The sequence below is a fragment of the Gymnogyps californianus genome, chromosome 2, assembly GCF_018139145.2.
Source record: "Gymnogyps californianus isolate 813 chromosome 2, ASM1813914v2, whole genome shotgun sequence".
Taxonomy (NCBI): domain Eukaryota; kingdom Metazoa; phylum Chordata; class Aves; order Accipitriformes; family Cathartidae; genus Gymnogyps; species Gymnogyps californianus.
This window is the reverse complement of record NC_059472.1, coordinates 21,895,080-21,922,977: the sequence shown is the minus strand read 5'-3', so window position 1 is coordinate 21,922,977 and position 27,898 is coordinate 21,895,080. Positions and strand designations below refer to the sequence as shown.

The 27,898-nt window shown below is 35.2% G+C and overlaps 1 protein-coding gene across 39 annotated transcripts in view; it reads left to right on the top strand.

Annotated features, from left to right (window-relative positions):
- Positions 1 to 27,898, top strand: part of RIMS2 (regulating synaptic membrane exocytosis 2) — a 487,486-nt gene that overhangs the window by 246,697 nt on the left and 212,891 nt on the right. For 27 of the 39 annotated variants that reach the window (XM_050891129.1, XM_050891123.1, XM_050891109.1 and 24 more), the window contains 6 exons: positions 16,470 to 16,537; positions 18,218 to 18,337; positions 20,184 to 20,283; positions 21,079 to 21,202; positions 26,191 to 26,237; positions 27,407 to 27,519. In XM_050891129.1, the coding sequence (XP_050747086.1) occupies positions 16,470 to 16,537; positions 18,218 to 18,337; positions 20,184 to 20,283; positions 21,079 to 21,202; positions 26,191 to 26,237; positions 27,407 to 27,519 (572 nt within the window). Of the gene's footprint in view, positions 1 to 16,469; positions 16,538 to 16,654; positions 16,864 to 18,217; positions 18,338 to 20,183; positions 20,284 to 21,078; positions 21,203 to 26,190; positions 26,238 to 27,406; positions 27,520 to 27,898 lie in introns of all 39 variants that reach the window. The other 12 variants (XM_050891125.1, XM_050891104.1, XM_050891114.1 and 9 more) reach the window with 1 other exon arrangement.

Below are 27,898 nucleotides of genomic sequence, written 5' to 3'. Positions count from 1 at the left end.
TTTATGATTTATCTCTTCTAGCAGATTAAGTAATCAAGACATTGTACAAAGCCAGAGCTGGGAACAAGTCCTGAAGTCTCCAGTGTGGAGTATCTGCCTTTGTTATAGTGTTTGAGAAAGAACAGTCCACACCAGTACTTCCTTGTACTGTCTCTGCCTGCTAGTTCTCCTGATGGGTGCCTTTAAGCCAGGGAAAGAACTGCAGAGACTTGACATCCACCATACCCAGTTTGCTGGTTACACAACAGTTCTGAAAGTGTTTATTACCAGAATAGACAGCTTCCACAGAGGTGAAAAAGTGCTTGAATCTTGCAGAGTCAACTATTTTATTATGCCTATCATAGATGAGATATAGCTCCCATTCCTCAATGTACCCAAGCTGTCAAGATGAGGTCAGTGGTCGCTTTGATCTTCTGCTACACTGTGGATTGGTAGCTCATAACCTAATGGCTTACAGTAAGGTGTTGCCTGGAATGCTTCCTTGTCTTGTTCAGGGCCACGCAGAATTAAGTATGAAAGCTGCAGCTGCAAGTGAGAGGACTATGGCATTGTCTAGAGTGTAATACTGGCTCAGGAACTTTTCTCATGGTTTGATAAACGGTGGGACAACTGTTATAGCTGAGTAAGTTGGTATCCAAAGTTGTCTTTCACTAGCATTGCATTCACCTATTTATTTAGCTCCCATGTCTGGTGACATGGTGTTGATTGCATGTGACAGAGTTTTTGGAGATAAGAGGAGGAAAAGATCTTATGGTTGTAGAGGACACTTTAGTAAAAGACTGTGAAGGGTCCTATTGAACTTCTCCTATTCTCTCTAGGAATAGGCAAACTCCTACTAAGTTCTTGGTGTGTGCAGTACCTGGAATTAAAGAACAAGTGCAGTAAGTTTTTTACCTTTCCCCCATTGGGACACTGTTACACTTGGAAATATATGAAGGCCAGGGAGTAGGGGATTTTTGTATTATCAACCTTTTTTGCTTCTGACTTTACTAAAAGAAATAACAAATTGCCTATTATACTTTGCTTGTAAAAGAAAGGATGTTGTGAAAACAAGTAAAAAAGAAAATTATAAGAGACTGATCTTAAGAACACAGTCATATATGAAATGTGGAAGACATTTTTTGCATAAGATCTCATTTGAAAACAACAAGGAAAAAGAAAAGATGCTGAATTGTGGCAGAGAAGCAGTTAAATTCTATAACTGTTTTTGTTGAGACATGTAGTTTGCCAAAGTTGTTATTCCCAAAGCATATCATACTTGCCAGTTCTTTATCGGATTTGACAGAGGATGATCTAAAAAAAAAAAGGGCAGGAATAGCAATGTCACCCTAAAAAGTCATTAACTGCTTCTGTTGTTTACAGTGTATAGCTATGAGCATAGCCAATCCTACGTTTGCAAAAACCTGTGGTATTTATTTCAACAAGTCAGTTCTAGAAATGGGAATTACAAATCACAGTCCATTATGAAATGTATAGTAATAAATGTTAAAAATTTCATTATTTGTATTTGCAGTGTTACTAATCAAGATTTCATTTTAAGCTAATTTTATTTTCTTTTGATAGATACAAATAGTCCAAATTTAGTTGCATAATAGTAAGCAGCAACAGAAGAATACTAAGTTTAAAATTATTTCTAATAACGGTAAAATAAATAAAATATTATCACAGACTTTTAAAAATGATAGATTCAGGTAATACAATATTCTAATCATACTAAATTTATTACCTTATAGCTTATTCAAGGCTTTGCTTTTTTATAAAACCTTGGCTTGGGCAAGGACTGCAGTTCTTACAGCACAGCAGTGATGCTCTATGGTATTTTATCTGTCCTAAGCAGACACAGGCAGAAGAGAAGAGTGTTTTGGGGAGTTCTAAGAAAAATTTGCTGAGCGGTCTTTCAAGGGACTAATGGGTGCATTTCCAAGTGTTCACTGCCAGATTTAAATCAGGAGAATGATCCTTCTGTTGTTTACAAGACAGCTGGCCATATCTGTTAAGGTCATTGAGATGACACCTGTGCCAGCTGGATCCCACAACTTTTTTTTTCACATCTGAGTCCCGTACAGAGATATCAAGAAGGCATGATGAGGAAAAGAGGCAGCCTCTGCCCTGCTTTCCTCTCCTTTACCATAAAAGGCAACAAAAATTTCTTCCTTAACAATAATATTTGAGTAATGGGAATCCCCCGGAACTTAATTCCAACAGGTTTCTGACACTTTTAATTTAAAATTAAAAAAAAAGAAAATTGTTATGTAATTTTCATATTTCTTGTTATGTTTCCCCATCAAAGGCTTTCAGTTTCATACTCCACAGAGATGAATAAGTAGTTCATGAGTGAAGTGCATAAGTCTCTGAAGAGAACAGGCGATGGACAGAACATGATGCATTTGCTGCTAGTCTTCTTTAGGTAGTAGCAAGTTAGTATAATAGCAGTTTATCTGAAGATAAATCTGATGTGGAGAGTCACAAGGTGAATGTGAAAAGCCTTTTATTTGAATGGTTGTGTTAATCTGGATTAATTATATTGTCAAGTAAGGTGCACACCTAAGAAAATGAGCAACTGAAGCAAGGGAGAAGAGGACGTTTTAAAAATGGCTGCACCACAAGTGTCTTTCTTACACAATTCTATCTGAAGTCACTTGGTGGCTTTTGAAGCATTTCGCTTTGTTATCCTTGATATATTTGTAACAAGAAAGAGTTATTAACCTCATTTGGAACAGTATAGTTTCAGTGTTTACATCAGAAATGTGCAACTTCTATTCTGTGAATATAGTTCTACCTGGAGAAGAGAAGGGTGGTCCAGGCTCATCTACACTATTTGTTTGCTTCTGAAAAACTCTTTTGGTGTGAGCTACACAAGTTACACTGGCTGAAGGACTGCTTTGTGCAATGAGAGTCTCCATAATGTAGGACCCGGTCCAATTTATGAGGTGAAATTCCCTGCTGTTTTTGCAGGCATTAAGTATTATAACTTTTTTTCTCCTCTCACTTCGACTTCCTAGAAATTTAAAGATGAGCAAGTAAAGGATGTGAGGGAATTTTCCTTAAAAAGTAATGAAGAATACTGACCTTTTGCTTAAACTCATTCTGGAAATATTTAGCCTCAGGAGATATATTTTTGGATAATTGTGATCATATAAAAACAGGAGACTGAGATTAAATCCCTTATGTAACTTTTATTACAGCTTCAGCTACCATGAAGGCTATAATTATGGGAGTAGTTCTTGTTGACTGTGGAAAGGTCCCTGAGCAACATGCTTATTTATGTATTCAGCTAAATGAAATAATTACAGAGCTAACATCAACCAACTATTCTTTTGTGGAGCCTTCTTCCATTGTTCGGTATTCTTTTGAAATTACGAAGACACTGAAAATTACAGTTAAGAAATCTACTTTTTATCATTAGGATTCCAAATTTAATTTTGGAATGTAAATGTATCTCTCTCTCTCTCGCGCACGCTGACTTTAACAATCTTACCCTTATATCTCCACAACATTTTACTAACCATATTGGTTCTCTTTGAAGAACATCCTTAGACAATTTCTATTCAAAGGAGATTTCCATCCAGTTTGTATACATAGACATGAGCAGTCCTGGATGGATTTGGGAAGAGGAATTTTTTTTGGTTTAATCATAGAATAAAATTTAATGCTTGTTTGGTAAGTAGATTTTTATAAATTCTTGTCATTTACTAAGCATGAGTATAATAGAGCTAGGAGAAGGCAGAACTACAACCCTAGGAATTACTGAAGAAAAATCAAGTCCTATATTTCTCAAGTTTGGCACTTAAAATTGTTTGGAACATTTCACAGTTAACGCTTCTATGTCTGTATGTCAGCAGCTCATTTTAAAAGAGGGTAATTGTAGCATCCACTTCATTTCATTATGCAGACAGGCCACAAAGAAAAATTCCCTGAATTTAACCCTGACTGCTGCAGAACTAACATACTCTGAGAGCACCAGAGAAATACTCTCAGGGTGCTCCCCTGGGGGGAGTTTGCCATCATATTATGAAAGATTATACATTAGTACATTTGCATAGGGACTAAATGAACGCTCCATGGCAAACTAAGTCTCATATCATTCTTACCTTCTGAATATTTCATTTTGCGACCTAACCTTCCTCTTAATGTAACATGTATGTGAATTTTCCTGCATGCACATATGTACATATAAACATATATAGGCACAAAATAACGCTGATGATGCTAAGGTGTCTTAAAAAACAACCACAGTCATCGGTATTTTATTTTTGCACATCTGCTCTTTAAAGTGTAAACCAGATATAACAGATCATTGCTCTAAACTGATTTGATTATATAGTATCATGCTGTCAAGCCTGTGCATAGAAGGTATGAAACTAAATTAGACAGCTCATTATGATTGTTACTTCTGGAATCCACTGGAGTTTCATTTTCAGGTTTTCTGTTCCTCTTTAAGGAGGTAATTAATTTCCTTCAAAGAAGGTGGTTTGACAAAAATAACATGTGACCAAAGTCAAAACAATAGGTGTTTTTACATATACCAAATTACTTTCTTCATCGTGACTATTAAAGGGGAGATCAATAATTAACGATCCAATTACTAGTTTACAGAAGCTTTTATTGCAGTGCCAAGGTGATGAAAAACCCTCTTGCACTGATTTTTTTGCTGCCACTCCAGCTTACTGAATTAGCAGATGTACTGCATGTTTCTAGACCATTTATGGCATGTGTGCTGCCAAGGATGGATCATACTTTGGATTTACTGTTGTGATTAAGCTCTTGTTTCTTAAATCAAATCATTTTAACAGTGAAGTGAGTCTATTTTGTGTCTGCTGCAGTTTAGAAATCAGTTTTGAGAAGGTAGTAGGTTGAATTAGTTAAAAATTACACTTGTTTAGACAATCAGAAAGGCTGTTTTTAGTATTCCACATGTGAAGTGTTAGATCAGCGTTAAAGAAAAAAACTTCTATGATTTGTATTGAAATGCTGTATTTCCTTGTTACAAATAGTTTAATCTTAAACTGGTGACATATACCACAGTAGTTGTATTTCCCTCTTGATTGTTAGGTAGAATTTTATAATTTGCCTATGGCTTTCTGCATAATGCAAACTGAGAATTACAGACAAGAAAATCACTCATCTTAACTCCTGAGTGGTGGTTTGTTGTTCAAAATGCCTAGTTCAAGTATGTAATACAGAGGATTTTGTTTTTCAGGTTGTTGTTATTTCTATTCTAAAATGTGTGTTTCCTCATCAGTGATCAAGACATTTAGAGTGAATTTAGAGTCCTTTTCTGTGCCCACTGAGAGCTTGTAATAAATTATTGGGAATACCATGCTCAAAAATGTGGACTGGATATTTTTTGTGTTACCCCTTCCCTCCATCTGTCCTTATAGGACAACAGCTATGTCCAAGGGTAAAAGTGGAGGATATTTCTTCCTCCCAAACAAAACCTAATAACTGAACAAAAAAAGGCAATGATGAACTGGAATTTAGATATTGGTTTGATTACTTCATAAGATTGTTTCACTTCAAAATTGTAAATATTTCTATTTTTAAATGATATTATTCTTTTTATTTTTATTGTATTATTCTATTAGATACACACATACATTATTTGTGTCTTGCAGTATGAGACAACCAATACACAAGATGAGTATTTCTTAGTATCACTTTTTGGTAGCAAGATGTCAGTGATCCTGACTGGAAGTAGTGGAGAGAAAGGAAAAAGATGTGGTCAATGAAACAACTTGGCTGATCCTCAGTCATAATATATGGGTGGTTGTTGGGCTGATGATGCAAACTGATTCTAGATGATGATGTGCCTATGATAGGAGGCATCTCTATGTTAGTAGTGTCTCCTTTCATTAGGATTCTCTCTATGTCACTTTGGGGATAAAAATATAGAAAACTATTATGAATTAATATATTTATGTTTCTTTAAAACTAAGCTAAGAAGATTTTCCTTTCCTTCCTGACATGCTCACTATTTCAGCTTTACTTATGGTTGATTGTTCTCTTGATGAAATTAATACAGCTCTGTCATGAGTACAACTGACATGCTAAGTTTATATTCTTGTTTGTGAATTTGACATCACATCTCATAAAGAATCCATTCCGTTGCTGTCTTTCATGGTCTCTTGTTGTCTTCGCTTTGTAAATTTGAGGCTTACATAGTAATTAAGATATACTGATTCCAAGTAGTTTAGGGTTATTTTCTGTAATCATTAGTGTTGACATCAAAGCACTAAAGCTTGAAAGTAAATAAGTACACAATATAAGGGGTTAGTTTTTCTGTATTTTTTTTTCTGTCGCTAATAAGTATTAGAAGGATCTATGTATATATGTATACATGTTGAGAAAATAAATATATATTTTTATTATTTGCATTGGCTTCAGCTGTTCTAATAGCCTTAAATGTATTATTTGAAGAAGACATTGGTATAGACTCCCTGTCAGCAGACGCCCATTTCTAAAAGAAGTTAAAATGCACCTGGTTAAACACTGCCTCTCAAAGGTTGAGAGCTCGTATGGCTGTCCAAAATGTCCAAATAGAAATAGGTTCGCATTTAGAATTCAGTGCATGTGCAGTAAATCCTATGCCCCTGAGACTTCCAGATGCCAGGCAGCCTTGTTGGAGCTACTCTGACAGTCAATTTGCCAAAGTCACAACTTCAGCCTGTAAAAAGAGTGTATATTTGTGGAAAGCTGAATGTAGGGTAAGCCAGCACAAAGTGAACTGCATAAGTAAATATGTCTACTAATGCTAAATAGAGTTTTCCTGAAGCTACTTATTTCTTCAGTTTAACAAAGCCTCCTTTGGTGAGTGTAAATAAAATGGTAATAAAAAGAAAAATCTAATGAAAATAGGTACCATGAGCACACAAGACCCAAACCTGTTTCTTAAACATTGCAGCTGTTTCTCACAAATTTTCATAGTGCTTCAATTATGAACTGAGTTCTCTTCCAGGGTGCTATAAGGCTTGTTTCCAACTGCTTGTCAGGTTTCACTGTTGCCTTGCTGTTGGCAGCAAGACAGTTGAATTTGCCTGGACTATTTTCAAAGTCTGAGGAAGGAATTTGTTGTGCATGTGCAGATCGGTTCCCAGTTGTGCAGCAGCTCCAACACATCATAGAACCATTGGATCTTCTGTGCTTGTATGACAGAACTGTGCTTCCTTAGCAGTCATTTTCCAAGGTGACTCATTTTTCCGAGCCAGCAATTTGGGAAATATAGGGTTTTTTCTCACCTTCCAGACACCAGTTAATTCCTATGTGCATTATATCCAAGAGCTTGTTAACTTTCAGTAGACTAGTCTGTGAAGAGAGGTAGACTCATTCAGGACACCTAACTAGGCAATCTACTTTTAGTTGATGTGAATATCATCACTGTGTGTCAGAAGACTGAGCTGCTGAAACAAGGGCCAGATATGGGATTCTTTAATGGTATTAGTAGGTTTTATTCTCCCCTGCATTACTAATAGTTCTTGTTTCCTCTTTAAATGGGTCCCTCATTCAGGTATAGGCAAGCTGGTATTGCTGGTATTGGTTCCAAGCCTGAGACGGTGAAGAACTTGCAATGAAGCTGTCAGTTGGAACCCTCAGGTGGAGGGATGCATGGTAATGACAGATAAGCAAGGAAGATGTGTGAGGTCAGCCCATGAACATATTTTTTCAGTCTTTGTGGATGTGAATAGGGAAAAAAAAGGAAAAAGGCATATCCTGTAAGAAGGGACTGAAAATTTAGACTGTTTAGAATAATAATAAAAAAATAGTAAATTGCTTTTGATTACTTACTACTGGGCATGATCCAGAAATACTGTCTTATCTAGGCTTTCCAAAGCGTGTTTTCCTTTGTATTCTGCTGAAGGAATTTCCTTTTCCAGGCCTAGGCTCAAAACTTCCTACAGAGAGAAGAGAAGGAAGAGGTGGAAAAGTGAAAATGCCAGAAGTAGGGTCAAAAGTGCAATTTGGAGTAAACATCTTCCTAAGACCAAGTCTTAAAGACAATCACAAAGAGAGAAATCCATAGGATATCATGCTTAATTAGTTCCAGTTTTCCCTGATCTTATTAGAAATAGAGTAGCAGGGAACATACGACAAAGGTGTACAAGTCTGAGAAACTTGAATATTAATATCAACTGGCAGTGGTGGACTGGGTCCCCAGTATAAAATGTCTGGCTCTTTCCCACGATTTCTTAACAGTACCGGTCCATTTTCTTGGTGGCCCAGAGTGTGAGTTTGTGTACTGGATCACATGATAGAGGCTATAGTGTGACATATAGGATCACACTCCAGGTGTCATATGAGAGGCATGGCTGTAAGTGTATGAGGTCATCTAGTACGTGCACTGTGCTGCGACTGGAAGCATCTCTTCCAGTAGGAGTCTGGTGAGTGTGGACTTCCATTAAGAAATTATGGTATTTCTTTTTCTCTTTTTCTTTTATTTTTTTTAGCTCCAGCCTACTGGTTTTAATATGCAGTAGCCTTCTACAGGAAGTATACAATTTATCATGCAAATGTATTTGCCATATTGATATGCTTTCTTTCAATTTGTTCCAAGGAAAGACATTTATCCAAATATATTTGACTAATAGACTAAGCCTAATTTTATTTTAGAAAATGTAATTTTGAAGAGTCTTTCCTGTAATTTTAGTCCTTCCAGCAAAACATACTCAAGAAAATACTTCCAGTAAATATTCTTCTATCAAGTGATGCTAAGTCTCAGTTTCAAAAAGAGAGCCAGAACAAAATAATCATACTGAAAGCCTTTCACCCTTTACATTAGATAATCCTTTCCGTTAAGAGTAATATCCTTTCTGTTGAGCAGTACTAGTAGTAGTTGAAAACAAGGCTACACATTGTTTGAGGGTAGACCAGGGTCTTCAGTTTTAATAACATCTTCCCCTAAACAGTGTCACTTAAAAAAAAAAAGAAATAAAGAGATTTTTAAATTCTTAATGACTGACCCATGTAGACCAGAGAATTTCTTTGGTGGCAGTATCTCTAGTCAATGCCTGCATGCTCTCCATGTCATCATTCTTGCCACGCGAGTATGCGTTGTTATGTGCTCCCCCCTCCCCCAATTTATTCTCTCACTTGCCTTGTGGGATGCAGCACTCTGCTGTTCAGAATCGTCTTCCAACTGTGTAGCTTCTCTTTTATGTTTTTCTTTCTTGGCCATAAGAACTTCAAGTGTTTATGGATGTTCACCATTAACAAAGGCAGTTATGCAAGGTCACACAAAATCACTCTTAGACCCTTTATCACATGTAGTGGTCCTACAAATCTGCAGACCCGTATATCAGAGCTGAGATTCCATCTGACTACATGCAGACATCCACAAACTAGGCATCTACACCCAAGCTAATCATCTTGACTTCATTTACAGTCATTGAAGAAAAACAGACACTTCTTGAGTACAATTCATGTCAGCCTTAAAGTGGATGTATAAAATAAGTTAGATGAATGAAGCCAAGAGTAGCTGGTTTAGATATAGAAATCTAAAACTACCTGAGATGAATTCTGGGTGTCTCTACTTTTCAGGTGAGGGACACTTTCCTACTTATTACAACGTCTGCTAGTATTCTAAGCTCCAAATCAGAAGTTTCTGTGGAATCGTGCATAGTGATTTTCTTAGCGCTTATGACTGTCAAATTCCTGTGCAGGAGTGTGATTGCACTACTTAATCTTTGACTTCTCTTAAGAACTACTGCATTGAGTCTCACAAGTGGGTCAAGGACTGCTTTCCAGGAGATATGACAAAAGATCTCCTAGATCTTTTGCATTTATGTATCTGGTTGCCCCAAGACTTCCCAGCCCCTAGCAGTAAGGCTCTTGAGGCCTTCGAGTACAGCTCTTAGCATAGGTGCCACTGATTTACGTAGTCAGGGCTAAGTGCAGTTTCTTTATCACTAATGAAGATTGATACATTTTTCTCCTAATTACTGCATTTCTCTGTATTTCACATACTAAAAGTCAAGACTGTACTTCATATCCTTTACATAAAGAACAGCTTCTCTCTTTTGTTTTGGTCGGACCAGATCCTTCAGACATTTTCCTAGGCTGTTGCATGTCCAAAGATGATAAATGCAGAGGAATAATTATTTCCAAACAAGAAATATCGAAATGCATTGTAGGAAGTTTCAAAGCCTCCTGTAAGACCTGCAAGAAGCAGCTTCCTTTTGTCATCAGTGCTCAAACTGCATTAGTGACTCCGTTGAAAAATATTTCTGTGCTTTACGTGTGCCAGATAACTTTGCATTTGTTCCTGCACCAAATGCTAACATGTCCCTGAAGCGTCCAGAGCTGACAAAGCAATTGTTTAAGCACTCATATAATCACCTCCAGGCAATTCTGGCTGTGTACCTCCTCTTTGGAGTCACCCACTGTGTGGCAGTCTAGATGGATAGTATTGCAAACACAGAAAGTAACCTGCTTAAATGAAATTTCTTCAATAGCTGTAGTCCACTTTCTACTTCTCTCCAGAGCCCTTCTGGTATAGGGCTTCACTAGGAGCCTTGCAGTTAAGAGGAGGATCAAGTGACATGGGATGTGCTCTGCTCACTATAGCCTTATGCTGAAAATCAGCTTGGAGGGGGAATATACTCCCTCAATTGCAAGGCTAAATCATTTGTAGTTTTGAGTAAAGACACATATGCACAATCATTGGCTCATGTAGTCAGTATGTAGTATGTATTCAGTATGCAGTATGTGCTCAGGTAGACTCCACAGCTTGAAGAATTTAAAGTTATATGACCTGTCCTTTTTGGCAGTGAGATTTGAATTTGAGGAAACATTTTGGTTTTACTTGGTTCAAAGCAAGATGATGTTTTTAATTTACCAAAAGAAGAACTTTCCAGTTTGGATAGGTCCTGGTTTGGATAGAAAGGAAGTGGGTCATCCATATATCCTATGTGAAGGTTTTGGGCACCTTTGAGCATCCCAAATGACTCTGTATGTGTAGAATAGCCAATTAAATTGAATGTCTTATGTCTAAACTGTTTGGAAGATAAATGGTTTTGGACTTGACCACGAACTTGGACAACACTCAAGAAAGAGTAGACACATACTGTGTAGGTTAGATTCAAATTACTTAATGACTTTTGAAAGATACTTAATTACCATATTTCTGGGTGGGAAAGCTGTTCTAAGAAGCAAAAAATACATAATCAAACATTAAAATATAAGGGGAATGTAAACTGACTGGAATTCTTTTAAATATACGTTGTCATTCAAGATTCCTATCGCTATGGGAAGTTCCCATTGCTGCAGGTTCCTGGGTGGAGAAGAAGAAACTCTTTTCCTCTGCCTATTTGGTTTTGGCTAAAGAAAATGAGCAAAACGTACTAAACATCAGTAAGCTTACAAAGGTTTCAGCTTAACACCATTTATACAGAAAGGCTAGGTCACTGATGTAATTTTTCTCCCAACCTGATTTGTCCGTGTAAGCTTTCCGTATACACATAGAGCTCACTGACATTAATAAGAGCAGACCTCACATATGTCCTTTCTCATATCCAGCTGTACTCCTGAACTCGTGTGGCATCTGAATGCTGTTATAATGACATTAGCGAAGATTGTGTCGTGCGTAGTAATATATTAGTTCCTTTTTCCATGAAAGATGGCTTTGATATTATGGCTTATATAATTTATCAACGAGGTGACATTTTCTCCTGAGTCATTTCTGCTGCACACCCTAAATGCACATATTCTCAATAATAAAGCATCTGCTATTGTGGAAGAGAAATATCTAAGAGACCAGCCAGTGCATTCTCTGGTAGTCAGAATTAAAACTACGGTGTCTTTGTTACAGAAAGATTAAGATTTAACAATTTTTCTTGTAGGGGAACAAAGAACTGTGTGTCTTACATGTATTACTTTTAATTTTACAAGATTTCACAAATCATTTACCCAGTCGACATTTTAATATTTATAGAACTTGCACTGAAAAATTTTTGTCCAGTGATTTTATCAAGTCATTCATTGTACCTCAAAAAAATGTGGGTGTACTAAGCAAAACGTGTCTCTCATAGAAATGTAATACACTACAGGGCTTCCAGACAGTCATCCTGGGTATATTTTTCTAAGTTTAAATATTTTATTAATAATAGTTTGATTGCATTTTATTAACTTTTATAGTATTTAGACCTGTCATTTAGATGACTTAATGCAGTGTTAAGGGCAAAATCTAGATGATCTACAAGGGCTTTATCGTTTCTAATTTCTATGACAATTTTTTTGAAACATATAGCTACATCTTTTAATGGAAAAAAGAATACAGATATGAACAAAATAGTCTTTGGATGGAATTGTTGCTTATTTTCTTATCATTTTAATTTTAGAATAATGGTATTTACTGTGAGACACAACTGAATTAAAAAGAAAGTCAGCTTTCTACATCTTGACTGAAAAGGAAAGGGGAAAATAGTAGAGCAAGAAGTGGGAGTGCTTTGATCAGGCAACAGGCTCAACTTTGCATGTGTTCCTCCATGCAGGTTTAGGTTCAGGGCTTACCATTTGATAAAGAGTAACTGTTGCTGCAAAATAACTGGATCTTTTAAAATGTAAGTAATTTCTATGTGCTAATGCCTCGGGTATGCTGGGCTAAATGTGTCTAATCTTGGACACATATAGTATGTGGACACACCATACAGTAATACATGGGTGAGAGGACTCCTGGAAACCTTTTTAGTAAGCAGAAAGCAGTTACACCAGCAGATGAGCCTGGGACCTATGTTTAAAGGCTTGAACACAGAAACTGGTCCAGAGATCCTTTTAGTCTCCATTACCACTGCTATGGTGAAGAGTGAAAAAGAGAGTATATGATACCCTGTTCAAATGACATATTAAAAGAAGTATTTGGTATTTCTAATTGTATAAATTCAATCCAGTAGACTTGCCTTCCATGAGAGCTTGAAGAGTCCTGAGTCCTTTCTCTGGTAATTTTGGTATTTTCTTGGATATGTAAACAAATAGTTGAGGCTGTGTCAAAATAGTAATTTAGGGTAGTACCTTAAAAAGTTCTTAAAACCATAGCTTAAAAAGTTCTGTTTCCCTTCACTGATTGGAAAAGGAACATAAGCAGATTAATTCACGTGTACAGATCTGTACAATAAATATCCAAAGTTTGGGTAGAAGAATTAGAGGTCTCTAGATTCAATTATTTGAGAGCTGGCTGTAAAATTTCTCTAACAGGATGTAAAAAGACTTACCTTAAGAGCATTTTTTTCCCCTGAAAGTGGAGATAAATTGGAAGTTCTATAGTAGGAAAATAACCAATGTATTTTATTTTTATTGTATAATGGGAAGTTTTTAAAATTTTAAGTTATCACTTTTGATAATTTGTCACTCTCAATAACTTAAATAATATGTGATATCACATATTATTGTATGCGTTAATGTATGTAGATTACTATTTTGGATAGCTCTATTTAAAAAAAAAAAAAGGATCCAGAATTTCTTTCTCTAACTGAAAGTCAGTGTGTATGTTTCAAATGTGGGTGTGCATATGCCAGACTGTTAGAGCCCAACACTGCTCAACATTTGCTCATATAAATACCTATAGGATGAACTTATATATGTACAGCACATCTGTACTGTCAAGTACAGTTACTGTAAAGCTAATTTAATTTCTGTCTTTGAGTGTATGCCTAGATGCACATATTGTGGACATGAAAGTAGCAAGTGAAGATTGGACCAGCTTTTGGTGACTAGGTATATGCGCATTTGCAGTGGGAATGTGTATATGGTCAGTACGTCTCAGGGGCCTCAACTTTTCAATAACTCATTTTCCTATTTTTAAGAAGTTATTTTCTATGTAGACACACGAGTGAAAGTTCAGTTTGATAGGAATCCTTACTCTTGACAAGCTCGTACAAAAATGGATAAATGATATGGGAAAAGGCATGAATAGGAGAGCTGGCAAAGCCGTGATGGATTTCATAAAGTACAGGTGAACTGCTATGTTCACTGTAGAACAGCAAGGACATAATAGCTATACTCCTGGATTCCTTTCTGGTGGCTTCTTTTGGATTATAAGTGATAGTCGAGATTGTTGCTGAGAATTTTAAAACCTTAAAAAATGGCCAGTAATTTGCAGTGGTAGATTCTTAATACCTAATGGTAGATATCTACATTTAAATTTAGTCATTTCAATGAAAATACACCATTTCTCAGAAATAGTCAGGAATTAGAATCAGTGAGAATGATCAGTCTTAAATGTTCTGCTTATAAAGCCCATTTTATTTCAGTGCTCTGCTCCTAGACTTAGATACCAAATTATAGGTAACCAAATTACAACTTTTTTAGTCAGACTTTGGTTTTGGGTACAGCAGTTGTATTGATGACACAGAAAATAACTGCTGGGAAAAAACAGTATGGGCTCATGTGTCTTTAGTTCATGCAATTAGAGCCGAGAAGTCATCATTACTGTAATGAGATGAGTTTCCCCCACTTGAGACCCATTTTAAAATATATTTTAAAACCAGGATTTGTAAAACAGCCAATAGGTAGACTGGAACTCTTGCTATGTTCTGGATATCTGTAAATGTATATTTATGCAGTAAAGGCTAGATCTTCATGAGCTCACTGATGATTTCACTCAGTTCTTCTGAAGCAATGTCTTTGGAGGCAGAGGTAAGACAGCACTGGAAATTCCATGGCAGAAGTACCTTTTGCAAAATGTTATTAGCTTTCAGAAGAATATTTCTTTTCTCTTTAGCAGGATAGCCACACTTTTATCTGTAATATAGTCAAGATGTTAATGGTCACAAGAAAGCAATTTTGGTGAGAATTTCCCATTTTAAAATGTTATCTTCCTTTCAAGAATCAAGAATCACAGTTAATACATTTACAGCAGGCCTATTTATTACTTAAAAATATGAATGAATGAAAGCTTCAAATTAATTTTATGAGGTCCCTTTACCACTGTTTTTATGAAATCAAAGGATATTTAATGTGCTACAATGTTTCTGGAAAACGTAAGGGAATAAGTTCAAAGTGACTTTTTGAAAATAAAACCTTTGTATTCTGTACATTTCCTTCTTTAAAATGAAAATGAGGCTTGATTTTTTTCCCATATAGCATATGCAAGTCTATATATTAGGAGAAAACAAGTGAAAAAAGATCATATTTCTCATTGTACATAATATTGCTCTGAGGAGACTATCTTTTACTTTTCTAAAGCATGTATTAGCTTTTTGTAGCTTAGTTTTATGGGGCTGTATCTTCACATCCTCTCTGTCAAGTTTTCTAGACAAATGTTAAGACTGTGATTAGACCTATTAGTTATATTTCACCAACTTATTGATGTCGTTTCAAAGGAATAGGTTGAGCAATGTCAAAGCAGGATCTGAAGTAATGGAAACAGAAAAATGTCATTTGTGGTCTGTACTAAAAAGAGCAGAACTACTTTGGTTTAGTGTTCTTTTGGTCATGAAATTCGATAGAAAAGCAAACGTTTTTTCCTGCATGCAATAGTATCAAAATATTATGTAGCATGTAGTAAACAAAATATTTTTCATGTAACATGTAGTAACAATGGTGAGAAAAAAGGGAGAAATGTAATAATGCAAACTGTGTGGGCATAATTTACAATTTAAAGTACCTACGTAAAAGAGAATATTTATTGCATGAGTCATTCTCCAGTTCTATGGACAGCAGCATTAATTTAGACCTTTTCTCTAAGACTGTTTTTTAAACCTTTCTTCCCACCATGTGCCTGCCATACAGGTGAAATTCTGATTCTATAAAATATATATATGTTTTGTCAAAACCTTACACATTTATTCCCAGTTATGAGGTACCTGTACTTACTAGAATTCTTCCTGATATTTAACCAGTAAACATTTCTCTGGGAATTTCAAGCGAAGTTAATATGCTTTTTATTATCAAAATAGTTTCTATATTTGTTTTTCTTATCAATCGATGATATTTAACAGATCATTTAACCTTCCTTAAAATATCATCTGCTGTACAGCTGAATACAGAGTACCATTGTTTTAGGTATTTTATTGAAGTGATTAGAATAAATACTAGTTTATGTTAGAAAAGCAAAGAAACACATTCCTTAAGACAAAACTGTTTCTTTAGATTATGATGACAACTCATTCCATATTCAAATGCTTTCCTTTCTGAAAATTCTGCTAGGAATACAATACAATTTGCCTTTTCATTTAATTTACTGTAAGTCATTTTATAGGAACAGTTAAAAATTCTGAAGCAATGATGCTTTACACTGTACATAATTTTATGCACACATAGACACACACAAACATACCTCCTTCCTCACTGTATTTCGTATTCTATGTACTCTGTTGTTGGTGGAGCCTTAACTTTTTCTTGGAAGCACTTTGCAAGTCCTGCTAGCAGAGGTTATGAATCAGATAGGATAATCAGAAGTCTTTACGATTTTACTGTATCTTTGTCTGTCCTTTCTTTCACCTTTCCTTTACTGCACTATCTTGTCTGTCTGATTCTCGCAGGAGACATGGATTACAACTGGTTGGACCATACGTCTTGGCATAGCAGTGAGGCATCCCCAATGTCTTTGGTGAGACATGTGGAGCCTTACCATTTAGTTTCCTTTATCATTTCACATTTCCTTTGTTTTATTTACACCTTTGCATGTTTTCTTTTTTGTATCCTTTTTTTTATCCCACACCTATAGGGGACAGTCAAAGGGGAAAAAGAAAAACTAGTGAGCAGGCAGTTTTGTCGGATTCTAACACCTTGTCCGAGAGACAAAAGAAAATGGTGTGCTTTGGTGGCCACTCTTTGGAAGAGGACTTGGAATGGTCTGAGCCTCAGATAAAAGACTCTGGGGTAGATACCTGTAGTAGCACAACTCTAAACGAGGAACATAGCCATAGCGAGAAGGTACTGAGATTATGGAGCCTGCATTTTAACCTGCTCATTTGGTCTTTGTTTGCTCTCTGTCACTCATTAAAATAGTGCATAAAATAAAAGATAGGGTGTTTCTAGAGACAATGTAGCATTTCTTAAGGTGCAGAAAAGAAAAACAAATGAAAAGTCTCTGCATGCTTGCAGCTTTTACTGTTTGGCAGCCTAAGAAAAAAATTGAGAGGCATAAAGGAATGTTGTTCTTACGGTTGCGTAATAGCATATCATGGTATTACCTTCAAGTATAAAGTAATTAACAATAAGGATTCTACTGATTGGCTTATTTGATTTACTATGTTCAAACTCCTGGGGCTGAAATTAAATTAATAGTTTAAACCCCAGGTGAAAAAGGGAGAAAATTGGGTCTCTCTGCACAGAAAAGTTGTTTTTCTTTTTTCCCTTTCACTGTCATGGTTGTTCTTTTGTTTTGTTGCCATGCCATTTTTGTGCAGTATTGTGCAGAATTAAAGGCTTTGCCATCTGCTTTTTTTTATTTTATTTTTGCTTTCTGTTTGGTGGAGATTATGATAAACCTTTTTAGAGTTATTAGTTGTAATGGGAGCAGATTTGTCTGTGCCTGCTAATTTTGCATGAAATAGAGCATGAAATAGTATTTTTGTGTGAAAAAGTGCTATGATTACACAAAATAAAATGTTAAAATTTTATTAATTATGTCAATATACAAGTATAACTGTGCCCATGTATAGTAATGGAATAATAACGTTCTCTGTAACTATGCTTCATATGTGAAGTAATTATTCCAAGAAAGAAACAATACATTTAAATAGAATAATGACTACACCTTTTAATGTATTCTGTAATTTTTAATATATTACTACTGAGAGAATGTAAACCACTGAAAAACTTTGTCAGTCTTAGAGAAAACTGAAATGTTTGGAATAGTGGAAAAAGAAGAAATGTCTTTCTTACATCAAATTTCTGTCTTGAGTTAAACTTCTTTTTCAGTATTACTCTTATACTAGACCTCTACAGTTGTTTTTGTCAGTACTCAGGTGTGATTGTCATTGTGTATAGATAACTATGTGTAGTTCTCTATCTGTCTAATCAAGACACAAAGATCATTCTAGATATTTACAAATTGGATTTAGTAAAATAAATGTTATTAAATATTAGACATACATTGTGAGGGACTACATATCCAAATAAATCTTTTCCAGCACAGTTTTCTGTCATTCTATTACATTAAATACTAGTGTAATCATAATACTTTCATGGCATTTTTAAAATATATCAGGAAATGAAAAGTATTATTGAAATATTTTTCTTTGAAATCCTATTCACTGTATTTTCCATTAACACCATATGATAGCATCCTGTAACTTGGCAACCATCCAAAGATGGAGACCGTCTCATTGGTCGGATTTTGTTAAATAAACGACTAAAAGATGGAAGTGTGCCTAGAGACTCAGGAGCAATGCTTGGATTGAAGGTTGGTAATGAATAATTTTGGAACTAACAACTCTCAGTTAAACTAGCTACCTTTATAATGAAAGTATTCTCACATTATATAGTGTATGCATACCAATATCTATAAAGTCTTATCATTCTCAAAATTACAGTATAGAGATATTTTGTATTCATTTAGCAAGAGTAATTTTAGGGCGTCCCTGACAGACTCAAAAAAATGTATTTTTCTGAAAGACTAGACTTGTTTTCACAAGTTTGCTGAGAATTTCTGCTCTACAAGGTACTAATGGCATCCTTGCTGAGCAAGCCAAGCCCTGTCCACTTTATTGAGTATTGAGCATTGCACCATGGTATAACTTCTGTTCCCCAAAAGAGGGGAGAAATGTGAAAAATAAATTATCTCTTTCTAAGATCTGGGGGACATCTGGAAGTTAATGACATTTCAATCCAGCGCAGAGTCTGCCAATGGAAGAGCCTGTTTCTGGATTTTTTCCCCCTCTGATTGTTTGATTTGCTACATTTTAAATACACAAGGCAGAAAATTATTTAATATTTATTGTATATTATCACAAAGTAATGTGTTTCCATCTTTTCCGTGATGCAGTACTCTTCGAACACATTATGAAGCTATTTCTAGCTCATATCTTGATTTCATTTTTATGTGAAATTACTATTTGCAGTTCTAGCAATACTAGTACAAGAATGAGAATGAGTTACACTCAGTAAAAGAAACAAGCATCTATTTGTTTTGATTCAACATCCTTGTTGTGAGAAATCATTGAGAAGTTTGATTAATTCTCCGTTCTCTATTTAGCATGACACTGACTTCACGTACACAGATTAGGCTATAGTCATACACTGTAAATATGGATTAAATCAGTGTAGTTACTTATAACATATACTAACATGCTTTGGAAATTTTTTAATTTTTTATTTAATTGACAAATTATTTTATTTTGAAGTCAGCGGAGAAGCCGGTTGAACATCACTTTTAGTATGTGTGTTATTGTCTTAATGTCAGAAGATGCAAGAGAAGAGACTAACAGTGCCACTATGAAGTACTTTTTGTTTAAACTTACATGTTTAAAATTCTAAAATCTCCTATTATAAAGATGAACTCTTCACTGAGATTCATGAATAGTTTAGATTCAAGAGTAACTACTTTTTAATCTCAATACACATCTGAAAATAGTGATTTTCAGCAGTTATTCCTGACCTGAATTTTCAAATATTTACATTATTGAAAGTAACCTAAACTGGATTTAGAATTACAAATTTTAAATCCCAATATGAAGACTGTTAAGAAACCTTAAGAATTTGAAGATTATGCAGTTATAACTGATTCTGATATGTGAATCTCCTGATTCTAAGATAAATATTAAGGTCAAACCTGTTGGAGTTTCCTGTAGAGGAAACTTCAGTATGACAAGTATTTTCATCTGACTTGCCCAGTCAAAGTGAATTTGATTAATTGAGACATTTGATGCTTAGTATGAACATCATGAGTTCTGTTACATTGATATATGTTTTCAGTTAAAAAGTATTGAAGTAAGCAGTCTAATGACCAATACCTTACTTTTTTTTAGGTGGTAAGTTATAATACAGTGAAATACTATACATATATTTGCTAAAGTTTAAAAGTTTTAGCATTCTGTATTTGCATTGTGTTTAAATTACACAAATAGCCAGAATAGGTAGAAACATAACCCCTCATAGCCAAAATTCTGTGGTGGTTTTTTCAAGTGTATCTGTCTTACCTGGGCTACCTGAAAGCCAAGGAAATAATTTAATTCTTCTTTCTGTTACCAGAACATTTAAGTCATTTAAAGTAATTTTCATTCTATGAAAATACTTCCTCTTTGAAACAGGTAGTAGGAGGAAAGATGACTGAATCAGGTCGACTCTGCGCATTTATCACCAAAGTTAAAAAAGGAAGCTTAGCTGATACAGTGGGGCATCTTAGACCAGGTATGTATGTACGATAGATCTATACTGCTGAGTTGCTTTTCTGAGGGTGATAACAAGTGAGCGAGTTTAATTAGATGTGAAATTATGTTAAATAGGTGTGATGAACTACTGCAGAATTCAACCTGGCATTTAGTTACTAGATTATTGACATTACTGCTTTTGTGAAATTTATAAATTCTCATGTTGTTCAAAATCATATTTTAACATTTTTATTCATGTTTTTGTACTCAAAATAATATTCCACTGATGTCCTGCCCAGTCATTTTGTGGGGTATATTTCATTTAGAGCAAACCAAGCTATTACAAATGTGTGAACAGAACCCGCTCAGCTAAGAAACTGCTTCTATCCCAACATGCAAACCATGGATTGCTAGATTGGAGAATGTGCAAGAAGTATTAACTATTAACATAAGAACTATCTGAACCTTAGATACTTAACTTGTAGAGATAAATGGATCTTCAAAATAGTAAGTTGATGAAAGATGCTGTTTTAAAGATCTGCATTTTCTAAAGAGCACATTGGGATTTCTGTAAGCCACAGCTGCCAAAGTAAGAGCTGTATCTAATTCCATCGGAGTCCTACTGATGCTATTATTGTTTCACCGAATTTTACATATTTGAAGCTGAGCTGCAGAAAACCTTTAATACTCAGGATTTTCCTGTATGAAGGACTCCAAACTTGTTGTACAACACACGTTTCACAATTCAGTAAACTGACAGTAGAATGGCTTAAATTGTCATTGTGAGTACAGTCCACAGCAGACTTACTAAGCAGTCTTATTACTGGAATTATAGGTGACGAAGTATTAGAATGGAATGGAAGGCTACTACAAGGAGCCACCTTTGAGGAGGTGTATAACATCATTTTAGAATCCAAACCTGAGCCACAAGTGGAGCTTGTCGTTTCAAGACCAATAGGGTAAGTAATTTCATAAATTTTTGAGTTAAATATGATAAAAATGTTGCTAAATTTCACTTTTAGGGCAGAGCATATCAAACAGATTCATAAACATTGTAAACAGTAAAACTGTATGCAAAATTCTGTAAACCAAAAGCATAACTAGAATGACAGATCACGCCAGTAAGTAAAAAGAGCTCGTGTGAAATCCTGTGTTCTCTGAGAGAGTCCCAGGCATTATCTGGTAATATGGTCAAAAATAGGTTCCCTTCTGTGGTTGTTTAGTTGGTGATCCAGCCTATATTGGCTCTGAAACTGTGGTTATACTCTATTGTTGCAATTCTTGACTCTTGATTTTTATTTCTCCATTCCTATTTTTGTATAATATATATAAAATTATATATTCGTATTTGGTCTATGAACTGATGATGAACTCTATTGAGTTCTACTGCAATGTAGAATTTTGCACAAGATACAGTATGCTAATGACATAATCAATATGCTTTGGAAAGTCTCAAATCCACATTCTCATCATCTTCATCTATGAAATCTATTAAATTATTGCTTGTTATCTAATACAGAACATATCTAAATGAATAGCTAGCACTGTGGGGGACTTTTTCTTTGATGCTTTACATTGCCCAGTTTTCTTAACTTTCAGACCTATCTCTCGAGGTCTAAACTTAAATTTTTCTTGTATAGCAATAGATGCTTTGTTATATTAGACTGTGAATACTTCCCCTTCTTCATCTGTTCTTTTTCTTCCAAGTTCCTACAGCCTACAGTCACATCCATCCCTTTTTTACTTCTCCATTGGAAGTTCCATAGCTGGTCACCCCAGGGCTATGAAGAGGGGGATGCTTATCACTGAATTTGAAGATGCTTACAGTTGTTAAGAATTTTCTCTTTTTCCCCACAGAATTTATTATGTATATGACGCAACTGGACAGGGTGCTAGGTAATCTCATCTAGGCTCCCTTTTCCACGTGAGGCTGGACCAGATGGTCTTTCAAGATCCCTTCCAACCTGGGCTGTTCTATGATTCTATAATTCTATAATTATATATTAATAAATATATTTATCCCTTTATTTTGTATAAGGTGCACACAGTTATCTTACCTTTATACGACAAGCATGGGTAACAACAACTAAAAATTAAGAAGTACTAAAAAGAAAATCTAGAACCATATAATCTGAGGATGGAATTTCAGTGAGAATAATTTGTTATCGGTTCAGGTATAATAGGAACTTAATGTGTTTGACACATCAGGAACTTAACATGTAGGAACTTAATTCGGTTTGGCAATTTTAAACGAACTTGGTAATAACAAAAACTGCTTTATCTTGTCAGTGAGATGAGAGGTTATCACCTCCTACATACATATTGAATTGCAACCCCTTTAGGGTAAAGGCTGTATCATCTGTCCTATCCTTAAAAACCTTTGCATAACTTGGGATTTGTAGGTATAATAGTAATGCTAAGGGACAGACTACATTACTAGAGGAATATTGTCTCAGAAAAGGAGGTTTCAAATTCATTTCATACTGGTGTAAGGTCTTTCATAGTTTCTCTCAAACAGAAGTTTATAGCAAAAGTTTCAAGGAACTGCTCATGTCTTGAAAATACTAAATTTTTTTTCTCTTTCCGCATTCTCTTCATTGTGCAAAACCTCCTGTATTCTTTCTTGTGCTTTTATATTTACTGTCTGTTGTTTACCTTCCTTATCATCATGTCCTCTGTTATGTTACCATGTGCTCCACTTGCTGTCACTAGAGCAGCTCATCTATAATTCCTTAAAGAAAGTGACGTCGGCTCTCAAGTTGCCTTCTTCTGCATTAACTGCTTGCCACATAGTCTGAAGAACTGAGCCAGATAGGGGCTAAAAAAGTTGTTCTGTGTACTTGATTCCCAGTGTCTTTTTGCAGTAGATGTAAAAGAGGGTTTTCACCTCCAAAACTCCAGTTACTAATCTAAATGGGTTTGTAACAGAAGTCTCAGTGATAAATACATTCTGCAGGTTGTTAAGGTTTTAGATTCTGGTTAGATGTATGTAACTCTTTGCATTTTGATATTGACAATATAACTTCAGAAATGTTTTTCATGAGATTTGAGCTGATGAACTGGAAATACCGTATTATCTTCTCAGTTCAGAAGATTTCAGGTCATAATCAAATGGACTACAGAAATTAATACCTTATGCTTGCCCAAGAAAACATAACACCATAGGTCTGTGTTCTGCCCCAGGGAATAAAGTTTCAATGTATTTAAAATCATTACAAGTTCAGATTTACTAGATGTCAGAAGTGATAATTATTTCAGTTAGAATAATTGATGCCCACTTGAAGGATTTCATTTTTGCATTGAGGTATATCCTCTTACTTATAGTCTCTTGATGGTCTCATGGCAACACACTAACTCATGCCAGAAATCCTCAGACAGTTACTGGCAATTAACTTAGCTGAGAAAGAGAACCTGTTGTCACATCCTGACATTCTGAATACAAAACCAAAATCTAGGAAACACGATTGTTAGTTCTTCTTCATTTTATTATGGGCTGACTGCTATGAAATCTGAAGATGACAAGCTAAGCTGATAAAGGAAGATAAAATGGAAAGCTCCTTTAAAAAAAATGATCATACCATTTTGGCATGCAATTTATCCCTTTTTCTATCTTAAAATAAAAATTGATGGCCAAGTTGCTATTCTGTGTGACCTGGCTGTCTCTTATACACAAGAACTTACCTATTTTCTGCTTTTTAATTCTCAGAAATAGCTATTTTAAAATGCATGTTATTTTCATAGTTACTACTGTTTTGAATTTGGAAGGAATGATGCATTGTGTTTTATTAATTATTCTATACAATCTGCTTGCAGTGGAATGTATCTTAAAATGTAGAGAGATGCCTAAAATGACTTCTGCTTCTCCTACATCTGTTTATCTCAGTGAGAGTTCCTTGTAAGAAATGCCATTCACACTACCGTGAAATACTGGGATCTGTATACTTTAGGAAAGTAAATTATAGTGTTCAAAGCTTTCAAGTTTATTGTTTCAGCTATCTATAGAAAACTCATATTCAATCTGTTCACAATGATACACGTTTTCAAGGTTTTCTTCTCAAACTCGTATGATAGAAATACTTTTTTGAAATTACAAGTTAGGCTTAAGAATGTTTTTCTGAGTAAAGTAATAGGTGAGTATTGGGTCCCTTTATAAATTCTACATATATCAAATATGCAAATTTAAATAGTTACTTCTTCAATAGCCCTTGCAAGTTTCTGACAAGTTTTGTTTGCTAACAACAGAGACAGTGATTTTTCCTTGTCTACAGTGGGCAGTTACAGCAGTTGCATGCCTTCTGATTTGTTTGAATTATTGGGTACTGTACATGAATTCTCTTGGAAGGATTCCTCAATCTGCTTAGTAAAGCTATCTTTCTAGTGAGTCTTGAAAAATGTTTGGAAATGGTATACCAAAAAGGAACTAGATAAGTTTTATTTATATATAATACAGACTCTTTTTTTCATTGTATGAGACAGTAGATATCACTGAAAGCATTTTTAACTTCCCCTTTTCATATACCTTTGTGGTGGGTTGACCTTGGCTGGCCACCAAACACCCACCCAGACGCTCTCTCCCTTCCCCTCTTAGCAGGACAGGGGGAGAAAATAGGACGGAAAAGCTTATGGGTCAAGCTAAGGATGGAGAGATCACTCAGCAATTACCATCATGGGCAAAACAGACTTGACTTGGGGAAGATTAATTTAATTTATTAGGAATTAATAAGAGAATAGGATAGTGAGAAATAAAAACAAAACTACAACCACCTTCCCCTCACTTCCCTTCTTCCCAGGCTCAAATTCACTCCTTTGTTCCTGGCTCTTCTACCTCCCCCCTCCACCAAGCAGTGCAGGGGGATGGAGAATGGGGGTTGCGGTCAGTCCTCCTCCCCCTCCTTCTTCTCTGACCTTGGTGTCTGCAGGGATGTTTCTCTCATGTTTTTTTTTCTCACTCCTCTCTCACAGCTGCTGCACAGCTTTTTTTACCCTTTCTTAAATATGTTATCACAGAGGCACCACCACCTTGGCTGACAGGCTCAGCTGTGCCCTGCGGTGGGTCCTCTGGAGCCAGCTGGAACGGGCTGTGTCTGGCACGGGGCAGCCCTGGCCTCTCCTCACAGAGGCCGCCCCCGCCAGCACCTGGGCACCGACACCCAATGCAACCTTGAAGAAACCAACTGCACTGAAACACACATCATGATTTTAAATATTGTTCTTGCTGTGACTCAGAGCTGAAGCTCATCTTGCTTGGTTTTGCTCGAATGCCTCAGAAATTATTTATTAGCATATTGATAGTTTTTATTAGCATACAGTAATGTTTGCCCCTCATAGGAAGAATATGCTCCTTTGGGGGGTAGGTGGGTGTAATGAGGTGCTTAGTCATTGCGACTGAGTGCTTTAAAATTACATAGCTGTATGCACAATTTAATACAGGTGTTGCAAAATCTCATGTATATGCAAGTATGCAATTTTGCCAAATGAAATTGCACATTTTATTTAGTCATGGAAAAGGTAAGATTGTCCAAATTTGGGGTTCAAGGACAGTAAAGGACATATTGGGATTGCCATTATTGGCAGTCTAGTACGTTTGAGTGAGGATCCAATAAATTTAATTAATGTATAATGTCATCATAAAGTCTACTACTCACAGTTTTAGTCTACCATTAACTCTGACATTGTTCTTTTTTCTCATTTACTGAATTATTTTATTTGTGACTGTGCAGCCTCTCTCCTGCATCCACCAAACCACTTGTTCTGTAGGCTTTAATTTGCCACTGAAATTATTTATACTGGATAAAAGATAAATCTTCCCTGTGGCTGAAGACAGCCAGCAGATCATACACCTTTCCTGAGGCATTCTATGGTGGCTTGAGAAGTATTATAGTGTAACTGAATTTTGAATATGCTTTTTAGATAAAGGATCAGCCTGTCTTAATTTTCCTGATTTCAGGGACATTCCCAGAATACCTGACAGCACACATGCACAGCTGGAGTCCAGTAAGTTTCAATTGTGGGGTAGGAAAATCTTCTCTCTCTTTTATGTAAGCACAAGTAGATTGAAAAATGTCATCTACAGTCAGTATAGCTCTCGTCTCCTTGTCTGTATTTGTCTCAATATGTCATCTTACTGTATTATCTATCTACCTTTGTTTAATAATAAACTATCAAAAGTCAGGATATTTTGATTTAGGCTTGACATTTGGTTATAAGCTTAGGCTATTTTTGATTGAAAAGAAAAGCATAATTCTAACTAATACACAAGAACATTAATAGTAATTTTTAATTTCCTGTTTTGGTTTTTTTGCATTTCAATTGAACCTTATTAACTAAAAATGGGGATGAAATGTTCTTTATTTACAACCTGAGAGAGAGCTACTTTGAAATCAGAATAATTCTACTTTATTAGAACCATTCAGCACTCCTTAAATTGGCAAAACCAGTATTTCATGTGGGAAAAATAACTTGTTCTTTGGCTTAGATCTGATAAGATGGATTTCAGCCTGGAGTTATTTTTTATCATTGTTTTAGAACTCTTTTATAATATAAGCCATGAATAAATGCAGTGGCATAAACTTTATATCATAATATGAAAAACTCCTCCAATAACTTTTTACTGATCAGCCAAGTCTTAAAATAAAATCCATTTTATGTTTTGTGAGATGTGGATTGTCTTTTGTATTTATAAAAATGCTTTACTTTTCCTCTATGTTTTATGTGTCAAAACTTGTCCTCTGACAGTTTGCAGACCTTGTAGATTTGAAAGAAAATGTACAAAACCCATTACAGACATCTTGATGTTTTTGTAAAAATCTGATTAAAAATTAGTCTGATTGTACAAGATAATAAGTCAGAAGGCTGAATTCCTTTGACCACAGTAAAGTATTTACTTTACTATTTAGGAATTTTGGGCCTTCAACTTACTGACATAATTACAGTCAGAAATATCTGAATGAACTATTTTTCATTCTATAAATAAAAGCTTTTGATTGCATCTGAGCACCAAAAGATTGAGTATCATTATTTGGTAATTTTAAATAGATTAAAAAGTTATATTTATCACAACTTTATTGTATATTTGATTATATTTCTACAATTTTTATTTAAAGAACATTGTGAAAAATGCATAAGTACTACTATTCATAAAATATTTTTATTTTTAATTTCAGGTTCTAGTTCATTTGAATCTCAGAAAATGGACCGACCTTCTATTTCAGTGACTTCTCCTATGAGTCCTGGCATGTTAAGGGATGTTCCACAGTTCTTGTCTGGACAACTTTCAGTATGTAAACATTTCATTGATATTAATGTTGTGCTTTTTGCAGCATATACAACTCTCACTGCAGAGTGCAAGCTACCTTTAACATAAATTTCTTGTTAAACTAGCTATATTTTTTGGTTAATGCTATATATCTCATTGTAGGCAGGGCCATAGTTTCAAAAGGACATTCCATTTTATTAGCTTTTGGAAATTTCATATATATTGAATTAGAGAGAGATATATATTTATGTATAATTATCTAGTAAGCTAGACCAGTAGAGTCAAATTTTCAGAAAGGTCTAATCTTGGCCTCCAGTTATGTTTGTGCTGTTGAGTGTATACACTTTTTCAACTGGAACACTTACATGTACAGTTGGTGGATTTTATTACCTGTATGCTT